The sequence below is a fragment of the Bombina bombina genome, chromosome 9, assembly GCF_027579735.1.
Source record: "Bombina bombina isolate aBomBom1 chromosome 9, aBomBom1.pri, whole genome shotgun sequence".
Taxonomy (NCBI): Eukaryota; Metazoa; Chordata; class Amphibia; order Anura; family Bombinatoridae; genus Bombina; species Bombina bombina.
Genome location: NC_069507.1, coordinates 217,051,535 through 217,075,620, shown reverse-complemented (window position 1 = coordinate 217,075,620; position 24,086 = coordinate 217,051,535). Strand labels below are relative to the sequence as shown.

At 40.9% G+C, this 24,086-nt stretch overlaps 1 protein-coding gene across 1 annotated transcript in view; it reads left to right on the top strand.

Moving 5' to 3' along the window:
- Nucleotides 1-1,377: 1,377 nt before the first annotated feature.
- Nucleotides 1,378-24,086, top strand: part of LOC128640223 (CUB and zona pellucida-like domain-containing protein 1) — a gene marked incomplete at its 5' end in the record, with an annotated part of 101,509 nt that continues 78,800 nt past the window's right edge. Inside the window, 4 exons of the mRNA XM_053692625.1 lie at nt 1,378-1,402; nt 6,654-6,783; nt 7,413-7,618; nt 23,833-23,983. Of these exons, the coding sequence (XP_053548600.1) occupies nt 1,378-1,402; nt 6,654-6,783; nt 7,413-7,618; nt 23,833-23,983 (512 nt within the window). The remainder of the gene's footprint in view (nt 1,403-6,653; nt 6,784-7,412; nt 7,619-23,832; nt 23,984-24,086) is intronic.

Below are 24,086 nucleotides of genomic sequence, written 5' to 3'. Positions count from 1 at the left end.
CTTAACGTTGCATTCCTATTGGCTGACAATTCTGAATCAGCCAATAGGAATGAGAGCTGCGTAAATCCTATTGGCTGATTTGAACAACCAATAGGATTTTAGCAGCTCTAATTCCTATTGAATGATTTCATTTTTTCAGCTAATAGGAATGCAATGGTACCCCCAGTATAAAAGGCGTACCTTGCGTTTGAATCCTCAGTGTGCAGTGGACAATCGCATGAAGGGGACCTCCACGTCGGATCGAAGGACCTCCGCCTTGGACCTTCGTCTGGACCTCCACCTCCGCGCATCAACCACTCCACCTCCGCAGGGATGAAGAACATGCAGGTCCTGCGATGGATGAAGATGGAGCCGCTGGGATGAAGATCGTTCAAGCTCGACTTCAGCAACTGTGAGTACCTAAAAAGGGGATAGTGTTAGGTTTTTTTGGGGTGGGTTTTTTTTTTAGATTAGGGTTTGGGCATTTTTTAAAAGAGCCGAATGCCCTTTTAAGGGCAAGAAAAAGAGCTGAATGCCCTTTTAAGGGCAATGCCCATACAAATGCCCTTTTCAGGGCAATGGGTAGATTAATTATTTTTTAGAGTTAGGTTTTTTATTTTGGGGGTTGGTTGAGTGGTGGATTTTACTGTTGGGGGTTCTTTGTATTTTTTTCAGGGAAAATAGCTGATTTCTTTAGATCAATGCCATACAAAATGCCCTTTTAAGGGCTATTGGAAGTTTATTGTAGGCTAGGTTTTTTTTTATTTTGGGGGGCTTTTTTATTTTGATAGGGCTATTAGATTAGGTTTAATTGTTTTTATTTTGGATAATTTAATTTGTTATTTTTTTGTAATTTAGTATTTTTTATTTTTTGTAATTTAGTATTTTTAATTTTTTGTAACTGTAGATTTAATTTTTTTAGTAGTTTTTTTCATGAGTAATTTAATTTATTTAATTGATAGTTATTTTAATTTTAGTCTAATAGTAATATAAGGTTCATTGTTAGTTTAAACTTAGTTTTTTTAATTTCACAGGTAAGTTTTTATTTATTTTATAGTTTAATTAAAGGGACAGTCTATACCCAGTACAACTTTTTAATAACGTATTAGTGCATACCAGAGAAGCATCCTTCAACTGGTCACACAGCTTTAAACTTGTAAGAAGTATAGTAAATATTTAAATACTCATCGTTTTTTAGAATCCTAAAATGGTCGCTAAGCTCCGCCCACTGCTGCATATATATTTTAGTACATTATCTTTCTCCAATCACAATGGACTCGTAAATAACTTTTCCTGCTCGCACACGCCGATTTTGAACATGCGCAGTTTAATCATGGGAGTGTTACAGGCTAATCATTCCCCAATGCTGTTTCTACTAACTTTCGTTCCGGATGTAATTGTGCACGGCTCCTCATAGTGTTAGGTAGGCGGGGAAGGGTGAAAATACTTTTAGCAGGCATCGCACTCTGAGAATACTTGTAGCAGGCTACTAGCATAAGAATATCTGTCTGTATACAGCACCACTGTTTCATAGAAGTGCTGTGTTAGAGTAGCGATGTGGAGTTATGTTTTGTGAGAGCTGTGGGGCACTGCTGCTTGTAATCTATGCGGGTGTGTGCACATCTTGCTGTCATAGAGAGTTTGAGCTGTCATAGTACCTCATATACTTTTAGTCTGCTGGCTCATTTTTTACTGTGGTTAAATGCAGCTCTAACTTTCTCTATGATGGTGTAGTAGGGGAAATATATTTCCCACAGTAGCACACAGCGCTCTCTCTCTCTCTGCGCACAGGAATGAACAAACAAGCATGGGTCTCTCCGTCCAGTCCTGTCATGTAATGTTAATCTTTAACCTCACCCTCCCTTCCTTTATGACCTCTTCCTAATTAGACGTAGAAGAGAGGCAGCACTCAGCTCACTGCTTTTGACGGTATGTGTGTGAAGTGATTTATTTCACATTGGGTGTTGGGGCTGGGGCTTTCAGGAGTGCTTCAGAGTCTGTCATTTTTGTTGTCTTGAGTGGAATACTGTTTTTTTTTTAACTTATGAATACATCTAACAAATAAACAAACACTGCAGCTTCTGTGTGTATTTTATTGCAGCTAAAGTAGGGACTCTTTAAGCAGAACAAAAATGTCTCTGTCATACTGTGAGTATGTGAGAGACACTGTGTGATAGTGACACTGTGTGAGACACTATGTGCAACTGTGACACTGTGTATGTGTAAGTGACTGTGTGTGTATGTGTGAGAGAGTGTAAGACACTTTGTGTTTATGTGATATACTGTGTGACTGACTGACACTGTGTGCGTGTATGTGTGACACTGTGACACTGTATGTGTGACACTATGTGTGACTGTGACATTGTGCTTATGTGAGAGTGACACTGTGGGTGTGTTACAGATACTGTGTGAGACACTGTGTGTGTGACACTATGTGTGACTGTGACGCTGTGCGTGTATGTGTGAGTGACATTGTGTATGTGTGAGACATTGTGTTTGTGACACTGTGACACTGTGTGTGTGTATGTGTGACACTGTGTGTGTATGTGTGACACTGTGTGTGTATGTGTGACACTGTGTGTGTGTGTGACACTGTGTGTATGTGTGAGACACTGTGTGACTGTGACACTGTGTGTGTGTATTTGTGACACTGTGTGTATATGTGAAATTGTGTGTGACACTGTGTGTGTGTGTGCCACAGCCAGTGTGTGTATATGTCACAGCCAGCCAGTGTGTGTGTCACAGCCAGGTGGTGTGTGCTTGTGTGTATAAAATACAGTGTGTGTGTATTTGGATCTGAGATTCAGCACAGCAGGTCAATTGTGAAGATGTAAAGCGCAGGTAGCACATAGAGGACACATGAAGCAGTCAGTGGATACTGCCTGGTAGTGCCTGGGTGAGTTCTTCAGAGGCGTGCAAACTACAACTCTTTCTGCATTTAAGGTAGGCCTCAGACTTAGCAGCAGTACCCTATACGACATAGTGTTTAACTGCATACTGTGTTAACATTATTTACAAACTCTCTTCCTACAGGTGGTCCCCTTAATGTATCCAGGTTTGTAGCAACACTGGTTACCTTAAGGGGTCCACCTGTAGAAAGAGACTGTGTACATAATGTTAACACTTTATGCAGTCATTAATTACAAAAAACCATGTCTCCCACAGTTTTTGAGTGTTTAGAGTATTATAAAATTGCTATACATATTTTTTATTATTTATGCCACAATTTACCCATATCAAATGCCTCCCCTTTCCCCTCACTCTCTCTCCCTTCTCTCTCTCCTTCCCTTCTCTCTCTCTATTTTTCCTCTCTTTCCATCTTTCTTCTCTCTTTCCCACCCTTCTCTCCCTTCTTCCCCTCACTTATCTTCCTTCTTCCTCTCCTTTTCTCCTCTTCCCTTATTTCTTTCCCTCCCTTCTCTGCCTCCCTTCTCACATCTAACACAAACACACCTACTTATGCCTTCCTACACTGCATCTCTCTCCTCACATAATCTTATAATCTTTGGAGGCATATCCGCCTAAAAGGAGATGAGTACCCTACAAATCCACATGAATCTGTTTCAGCTCCATGCTTGTTGTAATTGTCTAATATATATATATATATATATATATATATATATATATATATATATATATATATATATATATATATATATATATATATATATATATATAGAGAGAGAGAGAGAGAGAGAGAGAGAGAGAGAGAGAGAGAGAGAGAGAGAGAGAGAGAGAGAGAGAAGTGAATGTTTTAATTAGTTAGCTTGTAGGACCCCTCTCAAACAGCTCTCTTCCCTACCCCACCTCGCAATTGTCACCGCTACCTTAAGTACTGGCAGAAAGTCTGCCAGTACTAAAATAAAAGGCTATTTATTTTTTATTTATATTCTGCATTGTTGGATAAACCCTTAGCCCCAAACTTCACTGATCCCCCCCAAACAGCTCTCTAACCCTCCCCCTCTCTACCTATTTGCCACCATCTTGGGTACTGGTAGCTGTCTGCCAGTACCCAGTTTGCTAAAAAACAATGCTTTTTTCATAAAAAAAAATAAAAACCCAATTTTTCTGTAGTGTAGCTGCCCCCCTCAATACCCTAACCCCTCCCCCCCAGATCCCTTTCCCAACACTTATTCCCCTCTCCCTCTTTCCCTTACACAGCACTTAATTGCCCCCCCCCCCAAAAAAAAAGTCTTTTATTTTTTTATTAAAACATTAAGCTTTTTTTTTAATAAAAAAAATACTACACGGAGCAAGTGGCGGGTGTTCGAAAAAAAGATAGCACTGAAAAGTGCCTTTACATTGCGGTCTATGGGAACTTTATATTCCCTGTAAATATGTATATTATATATATATATATATATATATATATATATATATATATATATATATATATATATGTGCTAATAAGTGTATATACACATATTAATACATAAATATATACAGTATGTATCTAAGCATATACATATATATTTAAATTTGCTGCGCGACTTACCCCCTTCACTGTATTTAGGTTTTGTGCCATTTATGACGGCATCAGAACGAGGCTCCCATTGTAGCCTATGAAAGCACGCTCTCGTGAGCTCAAAGCTTCCATGCAATGCGAACACATTTGCGTGTGCTGAAATTTAAAAATGGAGCGCAAATATCGATTTAGCAAAAACGATATTTTGCACTCCACTTGTAATCTGGCCCTATATGAGGGGGAGGTGCTGACTTTTGACTCCCTGCACAGATCAGGAGATCAGGACAACTGTTTTATAATTATTCATAACTAATGAGGAACTAAACTTTATAAGACTTTATTAACAATAACATAAATCAATAATTGAAAGAGACATTTTCTTACAATTGAGATTATTAAGATTATCTATATTATAATCACTCACAGTAGAAAATAATCACAATTAAAAATCAAACAGAATGCCACTAGAAAGCTATAACTACTAGGTATAGGAACTGATGTTGGTGCGCCTACAATAAATGTCCCCTGCATTTCTGGCTGAGGTAAAGAAAACTGCACTGTGCAATTTGAAATGCTAACTGACAAATATTAAACGTGCACTACTAAACTGTAATACAAGAAAACAGCTAGCTGGACAAGAAGAAAGCTGTGGGCGGAGCTTAGTGGCCATTTTCAGTTGCTAACAAACAATTATTATTTGAACGTTTCATGTACTTCTTGTAAGCTTATAGATGTGGAACCCATAGCAAGATGCTTGTCTGGTATGTAACAGTAAGTAATAAAGATGAAGTACTAGGTCTAGACTGTCCCTTTAAGTTTTTTGCGATGTGGGAGGCTGGTGGTTTTGGGGTTAATAGGTTTATTTAGTGGTAGTGATGTGGGAGGCCAGAGGTTTAGGGGTTAATAACTTTATTTATTTGCGGGGAGCGGCGGAATAGGGGTTAATAGCTTTATTATAGTGTGGATGATGTTGGGGTGCGGGGGAATAGGGGTTAATAACTTTAGTATAGTGGCAACGATGTCGGTGAGCGGCAGAATAGGGGTTAATAAATTTTATTAGTGTCGACGATGTCGGGAGCGGCAGATTAGGGGTTAATAATTTTAAAATAGTGTTTGTGATGCGGGAGGGCCTCGGTTTAGGGGTTAAAAGGTAGTTTATGGGTGTTAGTGTACTTTGTAACACTTTAGTTATGAGTTTTATGTAACAGTTGTGTTGCGTAAAACTCATAACTACTGGTCTCAGATGGCGGTACGGATCTTGTCATTATAGGGTGTAACGCAAGCTTTTTAGCCTTACCGCAAAACTCGTAATGGCTGCGCTATTGGAATCCCATGAAAAAACTTCATTTTACAGAGAGAGAGCGCCCTCTAAGGGTATATAATACACAAGACACCCTATTGCATGATTAAATAAACGACCCAAAATTTTTTTTTTATTAAAATATACAGAACATCATACATATAAACATACATATAAACATCAATAATATGCAATCGTGATACAAAAAACATATATACATAATCATCATTATAAACAAACAAATCAAATCAAGTTATAAAACAAAATTAAAATTAATCTTCAGACATTCACTCCACTAGTAAAATTAGATATGCATAAATTAATAGCCAAAAATCGAAATACATTCACAAGTATGTCCAGACATAGTTAAATAAATAAAGATAATTACATATAAATATCATCTAAAACCATATATAAAAAATATATACTATACTATAAAAAAAATAAATATATATATATATATAGACCGGGCAAATCGATCTAAAAAATACTAGAGGAAATATGAATTTATTTTAAAGGAAAAGGGGCAATTGGTCAATAGAATGACATATATATATAATTTAGTGGGAATACAGGGATTTCAACATATTTATAGCAATATCTTTCTTTGCTATGACAATTTATTCTCTGCATGTCCTAGTCATATTTCTTTACCACCATCTTTAGTAAAAGCTGGACAGATAGCTATTTGTGCTAATGCACTGTTACAGGGATCTGTTGCAATCCAAGGTTTGCAGGTTCAATTCCGGCAAGGTCCACTTAGCCTTTTATCTTTCTGAGGTTGGTAAAATGAGTACTGTTAAGTTGGGTAATAATACCTGTTATCAGTGCAGCAAGTCAATTAAGTTCTAGGTTGTGCGCTATACAAGTATCCAATTAAAGAGATATATTTGTTTTTCTGTAACACAGTAAAATGCGGTGCCCGCTTCACAGAACCCTTCAATCCTGTCGAACGTAATATCATTCATGCTAGTGATTGCACATGGCACATCGACAGACCAGTCAATGAAACCACAAGACTCATCTTCAGTGTTCTTAAGTGAGTAGAAGAGCTTAATGTTTCATGATTAAGAATTTAATTATGAATATATACATGTATACTTCCTTTGTAATACTGTGATTTAGCCATTAACAATAAAGCTGGTTTTCTATTTAAAAAATGCAAAGCAACAAAACAAAATGATGGGTCATATTACCATTTTATACTATTAACAGAAAACACAATCTCCTCCAAGTAGGGTTGCCAGGTGTTCAGTATTCAGACGGGCAGTCCAATAAAATCTTCACAAAAATACTAGATACTTAAATGTCAATTTTTTTTTAAAGTCCTGGAGTATTAAATGACTCAACACATTACAAATAAGAAGCAAGGGGCATTTAAGGAGTCAAATTTCTACTGTTTACATGTTACTGTCCACCAAAGAGGTACATACAGTATGTTGATTTGTATATTTCTGGCAGCCAAGAGGAAAATGAATGCTTAGTTGTAAAAAATATATGTTAAGATAAAAAAATGTCCCATTCTGTCTTGCTAAAGAGGATAGGATGCAAATTGCATGACCATATCATCAGTTGTTTACCAATTGGGACTGTGTGTAAATGTATTTTTATTTTGTGCAGTGGAATAATCTTGTTCTGTAAATAATTTCAGGTTTTTTTTGTTTACAGTTTGAACCAATCCTCAGACTGTTCCCAAGAGAACATTACGGTGTACAATGAGAAGTCGGAGGTCCTGGGGGTGCTTTGCCCGGATTCTCCTAGAATCTCAGTCTTTGAGTCCCAAGGAAGCCTATCTGTGCATATCTTCACCGACTTCTCCCCTTACAACGAAAGACTAGTGTATCTCTTGTATTATTCTTTTGCTCCTGGTAGCGGTGAGTAACCAAGAATTTCTTTTTAATACGCCAGAGAATTTCATCAAAAAACAGAGGAATTTTCACTGGTAAAAATGAATGTTGTTTTGAAGGAATACTATCAAGTAGGAAGGAGGAAGACTGTATTAAGCAATGTCATTGCAAAAGATTCTATTAAATTCATAATTAGAGGTGGGTCAATATCATAGCTTCTTGCATTAATAGTCTTATTTTTGAACTTTGATACTCAAGATATATAATACTTTCACCTTTAAATCTACCTAATATTCTTCTTAAAGAAAAAAATAAAAACACAAGGAATGGGAAAAAGTCTGTGTTACATTCTGATAGTTTAATTAAACGTTCCCTCTGACATTCATTCAACAATTAAAATGTTTCTAAAGAATGTGCCAAAGTTTTAATATTATCAGAAAAACATTTAATACTTTTTTTGTCATTATTGAAATATTTTCAAACTATCAAGGGCATTAAGTATTAGACAATATTAAGGAGAAGTCTATTTATAGGGACATTTGTTAGACCATGCAATGTTGTCACTTCTGACACTATCTAATGATAAAATCATGTGGAGGAGCCACGGGCATTGCAAAGCACAAGCAGGGTATAACAATTCAGCCTAACATGAGTGGCAGTAGAACATAAATGCCAATTCCCAGCATTTATGTGGCACTTTACATATGTATTTAACCCTTCTAGTGTTAATCACATAGGGGTAGATTCCAGTCTAGTTGATTGTGTTTTTCTGTTCCTGACATTACTTTTTCAACTTTAAATGACAAAAATAACAACTGTTAGCAAGAGCACTAGATGGCAGCCCTATTTAATGTCATGTGCTGTAGTCATGTGCAGGCTACCTATCTAGATATCTCTTATACAAATAATAACAAGAGGACTAAGCATAATATAAGAAAAGTTTTGGGTTTCATGTCCCTTTAAATAGCCGCCGTCTAGCAGGTGTTATAGCAACAAATTAGTCTGACAATGAAACAATCAAAATATCATAAAGGAGTGTAAAAGAATAAAGCTTTGCAATTGTTTAAAAAGGAAATTAATGCTTACCTGATAAATGTATTTCTTTTACGATATGACAAGTCCACGGATTTCATCCTTACTTGTGGGATTTATCCTCCTGCTAACAGGAAGTGGCAAAGAGCACCACAGCAGAGCTGTATATATAGCTCATCCCTTCCCTCTACCTCCAGTCATTCAACCGAAGTTAGGAAGAGAAAGGAAAAGCCAAAGGTGCAGAGGTGACTGAAGTTTACGAAAAATAAGTATATACCTGTCTTAGAAATGATTTATCAGGTAAGCATAAATTTCCTTTTCTTTTACAAGATATGACGAGTCCACGGATTTCATCCTTACTTGTGGGATACAATACCAAAGCTACAGGACACGGATGAAAGGGAAGGACAAGACAGGAAACTAAACGGAAGGCACCACTGCTTGAAGAACCTTTCTCCCAAAAACAGCCTTAGAAAAAGTATCAAATTTGGAAAAAGTGTGAAGAGACAACCAAGTTGCAGCCTTGCAAATCTGTTCAACAGAAGCATCATTTTTAAATGCCCATGAGGAAGCCACAGCCCTAGAGGAATGAGCCGTAATTCTTTCAGGAGGCTGCTGTCCAGCAGTCTCATATGCCAGATGGATTATACTATTCAGCCAAAAAGAAAGAGAGGTAGCCGTAGCTTTCTGGCCCCTACGCTTTCCAGAAAAAAACAACAAATAAAGAAGAAGATTGACAAAATTCTTTAGTTGCCTGCAAGTAAAACTTCAGGGCACAGACCACGTCCAAGTTATGCAACAGACGCTCCTTCTTAGAAGAAGGATTAGGACATAATGAAGGAACCACAATTTCCTGATTAATATTCTTATTTGAAACAACCTTAGGAAGGAACCCAGGTTTGGTACGTAAAACCACCTTATCAGAATAAAAGATAAGATAAGGCGAGTCACATTGTAACGCTGAAAGCTCAGAAACTCTACGAGTAGAAGAAATAGCAACCAAAAACAAAACTTTCCAAGATAATAACTTAATATCTATGGAATGCATGGGTTCAAACGGAACCTCTTGAAGAACTTTAAGAACTAAATTCAAACTCCAGGGTGGAGCAATTGATCTAAACACAGGCTTGATTCTGAACGTCTGGAACATCTGCCAAACGTTTGTGTAGTAAAATTGACAAAGCAGAGATTTGTACCTTTAAGGAACTCGCTGATAACCCTTTCTCCAATCCTTCTTGGAGAAAAGATAGAATTCTGGGAATCCTAACTCTACTGCATGAGTAGCCCTTGAATTCGCACCAATAAAGATATTTACGCCATATGTTATGGTAGATCTTTCTAGTAACAGGCTTTCGTGCATGAATCATAGTATCAATGACCGAATCAGAGAACCCCCGCTTAGATAAAATCAAGCGTTCAATCTCCAAGCAGTCAGTTGCAGAGAAATTAGATTTGGGTGTTGGAAGGGTCCCTGAATGAGAAGGTCCTGCCTCAATGGAAACTTCCCCGACGGCAGAGAGGACATGTCCACTAGATCGGCATACCATGTCCTGCGAGGCCACGCAGGCGCGATTAGAATTACTGAAGCCCTCTCCTGCTTGATCCGAGCAATCATCCGAGGCAGGAGAGCAAATGGTGGAAACACATAAGCTAGGTTGAACGAACAAGGCACTGCCAAGGCATCTATCAGTTCTGCCTGAGGATCCCTTGACCTGGATCCATATCTTGGAAGCTTGGCATTCTGACGAGATGCCATCAGATCCAACTCCGGTCTGCCCCATCTGAGGATCAGAGTGGCAAAGGACCTCCGGATGGAGTTCCCACTCCCCCGGATGAAACGTCTGTCTGCTTAAAAAGTCCGCTTCCCAGTTGTCCACTCCTGGGATGTAGATTGCTGACAGATAACAAGAGCGGGCCTCCGCCCACTGAATTATCTTGGATACTTCTGTCATCGCTAAGGAACTCCTTGTTCCTCCCTGATGATTGATGTAAGCCACAGTCGTGATGTTGTCTGACTGAAAGCGAATGAATTTGGCCGAAGCCAACAGAGGCCATGCCTGAAGCGCATTGAATATTGCTCTCAATTCCAGAATATTGATTTGAAGAAGTGACTCCGACTGAGTCCACACACCCTGAGCCTTCAGGGAATTCCAGACTGCACCCCAACCTAGAAGGCTGGCGTCCATCGTTACTATCACCCATGAGGGTCTGCGGAAGCACGTCCCTTGGGACAGATGATCCTGAGACAACCACCAAAGTAGAAAGTCTCTTGTCTCCTGATCCAGATCTATCTGATGAGATAAATTTGTATAATCTCCATTCCACTGTCTGAGCATGCTCAGCTGTAGCGGTCTGAGATGAAAATGAGCAAACTGAATGATGTCCATTGCCGCCACCATCAATCCAATTACCTCCATGCACTGGGCCACTGATGGCCAAGGATTGGACTGAAGGGCTCGGCATGTATTCAGAATCTTTAACTTTCTGACCTCTGTCAAGAAGATTTTCATTGATATGGAATCTATTAGAGTTCCCAGGAAGGGAACCTTGGTCTGTGGAATTAATTAACTCTTTTCTAGATTCACCTTCCACCCATGAGTCCTCAGAAAGGACAGGACCATGTCTGTATGAGACTTTGTCAGATGGTAAGATGACGCCTGGATCAGAATATCATCCAGATAAGGCGCCACTGCAACGGGCCCCCACCCCACGGCCTGAGAACCGCCAGAAGGGACCCTAAAACCTTTGTGAAGATCCTGGGTGCTGTGGCCAACCTGAAGGGAAGAGCCACAAACTGAAAATATTTGTCCAGGAAGGCAAACCTTAGGAACTGATGATGATCCTTGTGGATAGCAATATGAAGGTATGCATCCTTCAAGTCCACGGTAGTCCTATATTGACCCTCCTGGATCAATGGCAGAATTGTTTGAATAGTTTCCATTTTGAAAGATGGGACTCTGAGAAACTAGTTTAGACTTTTTAGATCTAAAATGGGTTTGGAACGTGCCCTCCTTTTTGGGGACCACGAAAAGATTTGAGTAAAACCCCTGTCCCTGTTCCAGTCTTGGAACAGGACGAATTACTCCCATAGTAGAGAGGTCTTTTACACAATGTAAGAACGCCTCTCTTTTTGTCTGGTCTGCAGACAATTTTGAAAGAAGAAACCTCCCCCTTGGGGGAGAACCTTTGAATTCCAACTGATACCCTTGGGACACGACTTCCAGTGTCCAAGGATCCTGAACATCTCTTACCCAAGCCTGGGCAAAGAGAGAAAGTCTGCCCCCTACTAGATCCGGTCCAGGATCGGGGGCCGCCCCTTCATGCTGTTTTGGTAGCAGCAGCGGGCTTCTTGGGTTGTTAACCCTTGTTCCAAGCCTGGTTGGGTCTCCAGGCGGACTTGGCCTGAGCAAAACTCCCTTCCTGCTTGGCAGAAGAAGGGGAAGAAGAGGAGACTCCCCTAAAGTTCCAAAAGGAACGAAAATTATTTTGTTTACCCCTCAGTTTAGTGGTTCTATCCTGAGGTAGGAGATGACCCTTACCTCCCGTAATGTCAGAAATTATCTCTTTCAAATCAGGCTGAATAAGGTTTTCCCTTTGAAAGGAATAGCCAAAAGCTTTGACTTAGATGACACATCAGCAGACCAAGATTTTAACCATAACGCTCTACGAGCTAAAATAGCAATTCCGGCATTCTTAGCCACCAACTTGGCAATCTGAAAAGCGGCATCTGTAATAAAAGAATTAGCCATTTTAAGAGCCTTAATTCTGTCTAAAATATCCTCTAAAGGAGTCTCAGTCTTAAGAGACTCTTCTAAAGCATCAAACCAGAAGGCCGCCGCAGTGGTAACTGGTACAATGCAGGCTATTGGATGTAAAAGGAAACCCTGATGAATAAACAATTTCTTTAGAAGACCCTCCAATTTCTTATCCATAGGGTCTTTAAAAGCACAACTGTCCTCAATAGGAATATTTGTACGCTTAGCCAGGGTAGATATAGCTCCTTCCACTTTAGGGACTGTTTGCCAAGAGTCCCGAACAGTGTCAGATATGGGATACATTTTCTTGAAATTAGGAGAGGGTGAGAACGGGATACCCGGTCTGTCCCATTTCCTCTTAATAATCTCCGAGATTCTCTTAGGAACCGGAAAAACATCAGTGTAAGTAGGTACCTCTAAGTATTTGTCCATTTTACATAATTTCTCTGGTGGTACCACAATAGGGTCACAGTGATCCAGAGTCGCTAAAACCTCCCGAAGAAACAGGCGGAGGTGTTCAAGCTTAAATCTAAAGGACATAACGTCCAAGTCCGTCTGAGGTAACGCACTTCCCGAATCGGAAAGTTCCCCCTCAGACAGGAGTTCCCTGACCCCCAATTCAGATCCCTGTGAGGGAACATCGGAAATAGCTAACAAAGCATCAGAGGACTCAGTATTCACATTGACTTCTGTCCTACTGCGTTTGCCCTGTAACACTGGCAACTTAGACAATACCTCTGTAAGGGTAGTTGACATAACTGCAGCCATAGCCTGCAGAGTAAATAAAGTAGACACGGTTGAAGAACCAGGCGTTGCTTGGATGGGCGTTAAAGGTTGTGACGCTTGGGGAGAAGTTAGTCGGAATACCCTGATTCTCCTCAGACTGAGAATCATCCTTAGACACATCTTCTTTACATAAAATGTGTGCTTTACATTGTAAGGCCCTCTCAGTGCATGAGGAACACAAAACCAGAGGGAGTTCAACAGTGGCATGTAAACACATAGAGCAAGGAGTTTCATCCTCCATGTCAGACATGTTAAACAGACTAGCAATATTAACAATAGTTGTATTTTGCTAAAAATATTGAACTCTGGGGGCGGAGCCTAGCCACGACTGTTAATGGCTGCACATTGAGAGTGCTCTGACACCCAAATACTCTCAGTGTAAGGTTAAACACGACATGCAGCACTAAAAATGATCCTGAAGCAGCACAATTGACTGGTGAACATATATACATTGAAGCGGTCACCTAATCAAACACGGCTGGATATTAATAAGATTGCAGAGCCAGGCCTACAGCGACGCCGTGAAGGAGTCACAACTCGCATCTATCTGGCGCCCTTCGGTGCCGCGGCCTACCTGTGAGGAGTAACAGAGAATCGCACACTGAGCGGCCGGAGCACTGGACAATATCTGAGTAGCCCCCTCCTTGCGGTCCGAAATAGACCCAGTAACGAAGCGCTTGCCGGCGCACACCTGACCGCGGCTAATAAACCCCAGAGCCGTGAAGAGGCCCCGGTACACACCGGTGACTTACCTACTACTGGCAGGCGGCATTAAAGATCCCTACGAGGGGGCCGCGGCAGGGAAGACGGACCGGAGGAGTGGTGAGTGGCACCTCGGTGCGTAGTTCAAAACCGAGTGGAGAGGTGGCAAGTAACTGGCAGTACACGTGCAATAGAGAGCAAGAGTGTGCACTTGCAGAAGCACAAGTTAGATAGCACAACAAAAGTTTACATATACATAAGGGGACTGCTTATATAGTTGCAGGGAAAACTGGAGGCATAGAGGTACTAACTAAATGGCCGAGAAATAAATGCCACTAGGCCGCCACACTTGTGATTGATACGCACTCCCTAATAGCAGCTACTCTTGTACACAGCCCCTGACAATAAGGAGTGACAGAGACAGATGTGAAAAGGGAAAATTGCAACATAGGCCCAACTTTGTGTGCAAAGTTAATATGACAAGCAAGAGAGGCCCCAAGGTACACAAGGCCCTGCATACATCAAATATGGACAGTTATTTGATACCTACTGACTCAGGACAAAATCCACCAAAAGACATAACAGAGCCTGTACTTTCACAAGAGACAGCTCCCTCCCAAGGTATTGAGCCTAAACAGTGTGATTATATCACAAAAGAAGATATTAGACATTTATCATCTAAAAAAGATATAAAGGAGGCCATTATGGAAATGAAAAATATGTTTGGGGCCCTTAAAAAAGACATTGCCACTATAGATCATCGTGTTACACTTGCAGAAGAGTCACAAGAGGCGCTGCGTGCTGATGTACAGCATAACACTAATTGTATTCAATCACAAGTCATGACTGTTCAAAATCTAACTGAAAGGATTGAAGATTTAGAGAACAGGAGTCGACGGAACAACTTGAGACTGAGAGGAGTTCCTGAGACTGTGACCCCGAATGAAATCAATGAGTACATTCAGAAGCTGTTTAAACACATCAAAAATAACCCTGAAGAAGGGGATATTCATGTGGAGAGAGCCCACAGGGCCTTGCGACCTAAGCCGCCAGCGAGAGCACCCCCCAGGGATATTATAGTCAAGCTCCTGTCATATAGAGACAGGGAGGAAATACTCCGCCACGCCAGAAATAGACAGCCACTATCTTACGAGGGAACAGAGATACAGGTCTATACAGATTTGTGCCCTGCAACCCTCCAAAAACGGAGGGAGATGCGCTTTCTGACACTGCAACTTAAGGAGCAAAGGATTCCGTATAGATGGGGTTTCCCAACATGTCTCATTGCCACTAAGGATGGAGTCACAGCCACTTATCGCACAATATCTGACCTACCTGCTTTTAACCAGGCACTTGGAACACAAATAAGGCCTCTACACCCTGCAGCAGAACCTGCACAAGAAGGAGGAATTCACATGGAAGAGAGAGTCCCACAAAACAGAAGACTGCCTTAAACATCTTACTCTCCCATTGGAACAATGGACTGTGTCTGCATAAGTGAATATGTTGAGGCTGCAGGTCATTATAAAGGATAGATGCTTCACTCAAGACATGGATCTTCATGTCTAGCAGCTAAGTATATAATTTATCTTGAATGCACATAGTTAGCCTGATAATGATAAAGTTATAACATGTCACATGCTCCATATTAAATGTACAAAGCCAGCACCCAGGGACAGCAGAGCAACTGGCGGCCCACACATGGCTATAGTAGTTATTATCAATGCTATTGTCTGGGACACTTCAATTCTTTTTTGATTTATGTATGCCATGCTTAAGATCACAGACCTATGGGACTATATCCAACCACAGTTATGCCGATATGTCACAGCACCCCCTTGGAAATTTTGCATGAACTCCCTCTAGCTGTAATGCAAATGTGTGGACTACCTGTGAACAAGCATTAACCACTTACCATATAGAAAATACAATAGAAAGAATGATATTACTGATTTTGCACATGTTACTGCACTGTTTAAATGTTTATTGTTATCATTAGATTTAGGAGCATACCAGTTAGTTGTGCTCACCATTTTATGTCATAGAATCGAGTATGGGACCAGTACATTTTTACCCACAGCCTTGACCTATGTTAATTGTTTTATTTTTCATATGCTCCATTACATGCTCTTATTATCTTTGGTTTGATGGTGCGAAATACTGCGCCACCCTATGCAACTCAGACAACCGATCTTTTAAATCACACAGTCTCCTCATGTAATTACTATTTAAAAAGCTCTATGATCACCTTAGCCCCCCATCATTAATAACTAGAATGGGAAAGGGGAGAATGAAAGAGGGAGTAAAGGAGAGGGATACATATCCGAGTATAGCATAACCTGAGGCATATCTGAGGTTATATGGATTGCAGAAACTCCCCCACACGAGGTCATTCGCCCCTCAGAAAGATTTCATGCACAAGTGACTAGGTAGTATCATATATTTTATAACATAGCACTGATTATAAATAGATCTCAATAGAGATATAGAGTACTGACACTAGGTATGAGAAGAAAGGGATAGGTGTGTGAGACCAAGAGGGAACTGAGATGCCCAGCCCACTAGAAAGTGTATAGGATTCCAAATAGCGCACCTTAGATACTATAGTTAGGCTATGGACAGGACTTTATGAGGAATATGTCCCTGGCTCGATAAGTAAAGCTGAAGATATGTTTTGTTTATTGTTTGTCGTGTTTACCTACAAAATATAGAATTCTTAAGTATAAACCAATTGCTGAGAGTATAAGGGTTACTACCCCCTTTGATTTGTATTACTTGTTAGTAGAGATTCACTCTACACTCTTTACTTTATTCTTATTTCAAACTATTTCTGTACTTTCTTCCTCCCTGCCTGAGATAGGGATATTTGTCTTCACCCCACCCACATACCTACCCCTCTGAACCTTACCTACTGCCTATACCCCACACTGACCACACCCAATCTTCTATTTAGCTTGCCCACCTTTCCCGTTTTTCTTTTCTTTTTTTTTTTTTTTTTTCCTTTCTTTCTCTTCCCTCTCCTTCATTCTATTACCTTCTCCCCCCTCTACCACCCCCTGATCAACGTCTCTCCCCTCCACACCCACTTGCCTTATTAGCCGAACTAGGTGGCCCTAGAGTGCTCGCTCGATACAATGAGAGGTCCCGGAAATCTTACCATAGACCTAATTACAATCAATGTCAAAGGACTTAACAGCCCTGGGAAGCGGTCAATTGTCACTAGGGACCTTCAGAGGATGGGCGGGGACGTTGTGTATGTTCAGGAGACGCACTTCTCTAAATTTAAAGAACCGAAATGGTATAATCAAAAATTCCCAGTAGCGCACTTTGCATCTGGCCCATCTAAAAAAAACGGGGTGGGAATACTATTCGGGACTAGGGTACCTTTTCGGATGGAGCAGACAATAAAAGACCCTGAGGGTAGGTTTCTGATGCTAATTGGGACGCTATATGGAAAACATGTAACATTTGTTAACGCCTACTTACCCAATGTGGCACAGGATGTCTTTTTTAAAAAGCTAACAAATAACATCCTGGAAAACCAGAAGGGGATTGTCTTCCTAGGTGGAGACTTTAACGTTTCATTCTGTCCTACATTAGATACTTCAGACGGTCTATCAAGTACTAAGCACAAAATTGTGAAACAAATAACTAAATGCATGAGGGACCTGGTCCTCCACGATATATGGCGTACAATGCACCCATCTACCAAGAATTACTCATTCTATTCTCATCCACACAGGAAATACACGAGAATTGATTATATTCTCACGGATCCAGCAGGATTATCTATTACCACCAGCAGCAATATAGGGCAGATCACCTGGTCTGACCATGCTCCTGTGAGATGCACCATCGAATGGCCGGAAATGCCTGTCACCCCGTTTGTATGGCGCCTCGATGAGGCCCTGCTGGATGACCCATTATTAAAGCAGAAGTTAAACTGCGCCATTGAAGAATACTTCTGCATTAACTCAGAAGGTGACCTAGATGATAACTTGGTATGGGAGGCACATAAGTGTGTCATAAGAGGCGTCTTGATTAGACACACTTCGATCCTTCGAAGGGAACATAGACACCGATATAACATCCTTCTTCAAAAAGTTGAACAAGCTGAAACTGCACATAAAGCACGACCTGCTGACTGTGCATTGCAGGAGGACCTTGCTGAAGCCAGGGCAGCTCTTTTGACCCATATACAGGCTGAACAGCAATCTAAAGCCCTTAAGCTCCGACAGTATTACTTCGAACAAAGTAACAAAGCAGGCAAACTCCTAGCGCGAGCACTAGCACGCCAAAGACTGAAAACATATGTATATGAGATAACTGACTGCTCTGGTAACAAACACCAAGAAGGGTCGGCTATTGCTGACACCTTTGGAAGCTTTTATGAAACCCTATATAATCTGCATCCTACAGTTCAAGAGGAGCGGGATCAAACTCTTGGGGATCCCCAGGAGAGAGCCATACTAGACTACTTAAATGGAATAGAGATGCCTGGGCTGACACAGGCAGAGGCATCTAAGCTTGAGGCACCATTCACGATCAAAGAGATCCAATCAGCGATCAAGCTCCTGCCGGGAGGTAAAAGCCCCGGCCCAGATGGCTTTGGCATGCGCTACTACAAAGCATTCTCAGACAAACTAGCTCCACGCTTACTGAAGATATTCAATAAGCTGTCAGATGGGACCTCACTGCCCGACTCTATGCTTGAAGCGCACCTCACAGTCATACATAAACCAGGAAAACCTGAGACCCAGCCTAGTAGCTACAGGCCAATCTCGCTCCTTAACTCGGACATTAAAATCCTGGCGAAGGTTATCGCTAATCGCATTTCTAAGCTCTTACCACAATTGGTCCACACGGACCAAGTGGGGTTTGTCCCGGGCAGAGAAGCCCGGGACAATATCCTTAGGGTAATACAACTGATATCCTTCGCCCATAACAACTCAGCTCCGTTGGCCCTTGTGTCAACGGACGCTGAAAAAGCATTTGACCGGGTCAATTGGTCATTTATGAGACATGCCTTGGCTAAACTGGGTTTTGGTAACGGCATTATACGCACAATTTTCTCGTTATACTCATCACCGAGTGCTAAGGTGCGAGTCAATGGGATGTTCTCTAAATCCTTTAAGATCACCAATGGGACGAGACAGGGGTGTCCCCTGTCTCCTCTACTATTCGCAATAGTGATGGAGACGCTGGCTTGCAAAATCCGCAACAATCCTAATATCTCGGGATTAGTGGTCGGGCAAAAAGAGCACAAGTTAGCCATGTACGCGGACGACGTTCTTGTGATGTTATCTGATACGTCTGCCTCATTATCAGCACTATTGGCAGAGTTCGCGGAATTTGGAAAAGTCTCGGACTTTCTGCTTAATCTGACCAAATCCGAGATTATTAATATCTCCATACCAGTTGATACTTTCAAGGAGACATGCACGCTCTGCCCACTTAGTGTGACAAAACATCGTTTGAGATATCTCGGGATCATCCTGACACCAGTGGTCTCCGACATTGTCGACATAAATTACAAATTGCTTAGAGATGCAGTGAAAGAGGACCTGACGAAATGGAAAAACAAGTCCATCTCCTGGATGGGCCGAATCCATGCAATCAAAATGAATGTTTTGCCTAGAGCTTTGTATATAATGCAGGCGGTACCTCTTTTATCGGCAATACCTCTTATCCACCAGATCCAATCGGAAATGGAGGCATACATATGGAATGGCATACGGCCGAGAATCAGGAAAAAAACAATGTATCTGCCTAGAGACAGAGGGGGAGCTGGAGTTCCCCTGCTGAAAATGTACTTTAAAGCGATAAATGTACAACGACTGGCCCACTGGTGTCATAACAAACCAGACAAGGCATGGATCGACCTTGACTGCGAGATCTTACAAAGAGGCAACGTAGGCACCCTTGCGTGGGTCTCGACAGAGAATCGGATCTCATTGATCCATCAATACCCACTATTGGAAGACGTTTTTTGTGTGTGGGATTCTCTGGTTAAGCAAGATAAATATATCTCTACCAAACCATCGCCCGTAACCCCGGTTTATGAAAACCCAGACAACGCTTTAGCATACAGAACACATGCCCCAAGACGTAAATATACGTTAGCAGAAGCGGCGGTTTCTAATGCTTTCTGTGACGGGAAGATCAAGGCCCAAGAGAGCCTGCAGGAATGGGATCAATGGCTATTCTCCTCCTGGTTCAGAGTAGCACAGTTTCATCACTACGTTAATGGACAAAGTGATATGGCTGCTTTCACAAGAGAGAGAACGCCCTTTGAATCAATATGTACGATGGCTCAACCACCGGGCCATCTGGTTTCACGCCTGTACAAATTACTGTCAACAGGCGATGAAGAGACACTGCCCTCTTATACAGAGGCATGGCAAAAGGATCTTGACTTAAATATCACCCCAACAGACTGGTTACAGATCTTCAATAAAGCTAAGAAAGCATCGGTTTCTATGAAACTACAAGAGATGCATTTTAAATTTCTAAGCCGATGGTACCTGACCCCACAAAGGCTGAATAAGATCTACCCACAGACAAATGGAGAGTGTTGGAGGGGCTGTGGAGAACAGGGATCGATCATGCACATATGGTGGACATGTCCACGAATAGGTGTATTTTGGGAGGCGGTCTTCCGAGAGTGCAGCCGACTCCTGCAAATGATCTTGCCCCCAAACCCACAATACCTGGTCTACCACGCCATGCCTAAGATGGTGCTAGAGGCGAAGCGTGCTCTATTTCTTTTGCTGCTGAACTGCGCTAAGGGCCTAATTCCAAAGTATTGGAAATCAGTAACAGTGCCAAGCTTAAATGAATGGAAACATGGAGTTAGAGATCTGCTAGGTTTGGAAAGGTATCACTACCTTAGATCTGGGAAAATAGCCCTTCATGAACACATGGTCATGATATGGGAAGGCAAAAGCATATAATAGATCAAAATAGAGACCAATATTCTAATTGATACGCTGTTGCAGACCCTGGAGGTGCACAACCTGACTCGCTATAGAGAACACATCCTAGATGAAAGAACTTATGAGAACTAATAATGTAATATATATATCACATTGGGTGATAGGAATAGCTTACCTACAAGGGTGAACCCCGCTCCTGCCCATATCCCTCACTCGCTCCCGCACATTCATGATTCCCTCCCTCCCCATCTCTTCCTTCCTCTCCCCTCCCCCCCCCCCCCCTTTTTTTTTTTTTTTTTTTTTTTCTTCCCCCCTTCATCTTCCTCCTTTCTTCCTTCCGATACTGTTTACATTCTGGGTATGACTTAATACCCAAGCTTAATTATAACTCTGAAAAGACTGATACGCTTAAAACTATAATGTATAATAATGCACTGAAAAGATGAGAACAATGTACCAGATATTTAAACCAAGAGCAATGTTGAAAACACTGTTAACGCACTGTTTACTTGACTGTAACTCAACTCAATGTTAAATATGCAACTCTTGTTTATTTGCCAAAGATTGTTGGTTATTTCTGTTTATGCTGGACATTCAATAAAGCTTTTCAAAAAAAAAAAAAAAAATATTGAACTCTGATTCAAATTGTATGCAAAAATGTTAATGCAAACAGAAACGGTACTGCGCCTTTAAATTTTAAAAGCGCAACTATTTTTCTGACATCTGGAAAACTTGTTTGGAACAGAAAATATTATATTAGAGTGCCCAAAATACTCTATAAGTATTGCATCCACTTGCATAGATATGTAAGAAAACACTTTATAACAGAAATGTATTAAATATCTTAATTTGGCCCCTGAACCACGCCACAGCTCTACTGTAGTGCCTACCTGCCCCCGGAATACACTTGCTGTAGCCTGAAGTTTGAAAAAATCTTTGATAGGTTGAGACAACTTAGGCCCCACCAGAACCCAGTCTCTGCTTGCTATGCGTTCCGGATATTACTGCGCGTCTGAGCGCGTGAAAATAGGACCCCCCCCACTGTGGGCGTTACTCTGATTCTGACTAAGACCCGCATGGGTCGCAAGTAAAAACAACATGTCGACTTGTAAGACAAAAAATAAAGCCATGTGCCCTCTTGTATACACAGCAAACATCATAACACTGCACTCCTCAAACCAGTGATAAAGTTAACAGCCCTTAAGCAAACTGCAACTCCCAGCGTCCAGCCCTAAATAAGCATCAAAGATATATTTACATACTTTGGCAAATAATATAAATGGATTTCAGGTACACCATTTCCTTTCATATAGTGTATACTGCTTACCCTTCCCCATATAAGGAAAAATGTCAGCCTGTTCTGATGCATCAAGTATCCCCAGAAACAAAAGACTGAACATACCTTAATGTTGCTTGTAGCAAGACACCGTTCTCCACACTGAAGATTTTCTCACACTACCTTCAGCTGAGCTGTGGAAACCATCATGGATCTTAGGTAATGTTTGCTAAGATCATCAACATCAGGGCAGAAAATAAGATGTCTCCACTCCTCTTGGGAAGCAATATACTGAGGATTTCCCCCTGAGAAAAATAGTACTCACTGGCACCATTTTAAAATAAAAAACTTCTTGATTGAAGAATCTAAACTAGCACCTCACTTTACCTCTTCTTAGTACTAACACAGGAAAAGAGAATGACTGGGGGTGGAGGGAAGGGAGGAGCTATATATACAGCTCTGCCGTGGTGCTCTTTGCCACTTCCTGTTAGCAGGAGGATAAATCCCACAAGTAACAGCACTTCCTGTTAGCAGGAGGATAAATCCCACAAGTAAGGATGAAATTCGTGGACTCGTCATATCTTGTAAAAGAAACTGTTTGTGGGGCATGACCTTGTTCTCCATTAGAATTTTGGGAGCTGTCTAACCAGTGAGGAATCTGTTGTTAGCCATGAGCAGCACAGGCATGCACTTTTACATTTTAAAATCAATTTAGGTAGTTTAGATTCAAACTTTTTTATACAAAATATTTTAACATGTTTAAAATGGGCCTTTTATGCACAATTGTTAAATATCCCTTTAAATTAGGGTTCTTTGTTTTTTAAAGGTTTAACACAGTGTCAGTATACAGTATTTAAAGGGGTAGTGGTCTCAGTAAGGCAAGCAAGATATAACAGTTCATTGTATTTAAAGGTGGTGCAGGAACACCCTTTAAAAAGGCTGAGTCCTATCTCCCTCAGCCCCACTGAGAGGGTCACTTCCTCTGATGCTTCCCATTCATATAGCTTTTTTCTGCAGTATTGAAATCTTCATCATAGGTGGTGGTTTCAACAGGGAAAATTAGCCACCTCAAATTACAAAACAAAGGTAAAGGAGCTATCTACAAACAATGTAATACACTCCAACATGCAACATGTGTCATTGGGAACACAACAATAATGACAAAACCCAACAGTACACTGTCTCTTTATACTTAAAACCTTCTATTTACACCTTCATAAACCTCCATAAAAATAATAATAATCCCAACTGTAAAACAGCTCATAGGCACACAACTATTATCTGTAGAACACAACTATCTGTAGAACAAAACTATTATCTATAGATGAAGTGCTCATTTGGAAATCAGCAATCGGAATACATCTCATAATCCGGAGCCACTCATACAACACGTACAATGGTACTGTAAGTACAAGTGACATTCTAAAGCCCACATACCCCCCAGTTCTCTAGAGAAGGATTTTTAATACTGACTCAGATTAAGATAGTATGTATTTTTATAAGCGTCTTTAATTTAGACGACTTGTAAAATCCAGGTCTATTACTTTACGTTGCAGTATTGATAATGCTAGTATTGGTTTCCAACTAAGGTAACATCCATTTACAGTAATGGTATACAGGATAATATGTGAGATAATGTAAATAATGATACACTGAGTTGCAGGCCAAATTATCTGCCCCTGATATCTTTCATTTAGTCAGTATGTACATTAAACCAGATTTACTTTATTTTATTTTTCTCGGGAATACTCTCAGAGCCTGCTCAATGTGGAGGAAATCTTGAAGCCTTTTCTGGAACCATCACCAGCCCCAATTATCCTGGAAGACATCCTGATTTCACATTTTGTGTCTGGCACTTTGACGTTCCAAAAAACACCAAAATACAGCTGACATTTACTGAAATCTTGTAAGTATAAACATGATCTCTAAATTTCTAGCTAGCTGATTCAAACCTGCAGCCAAAGGAGCTCCAAAGCTGCGTTCATAGCTTCTTAACCCCTTAAGGACAA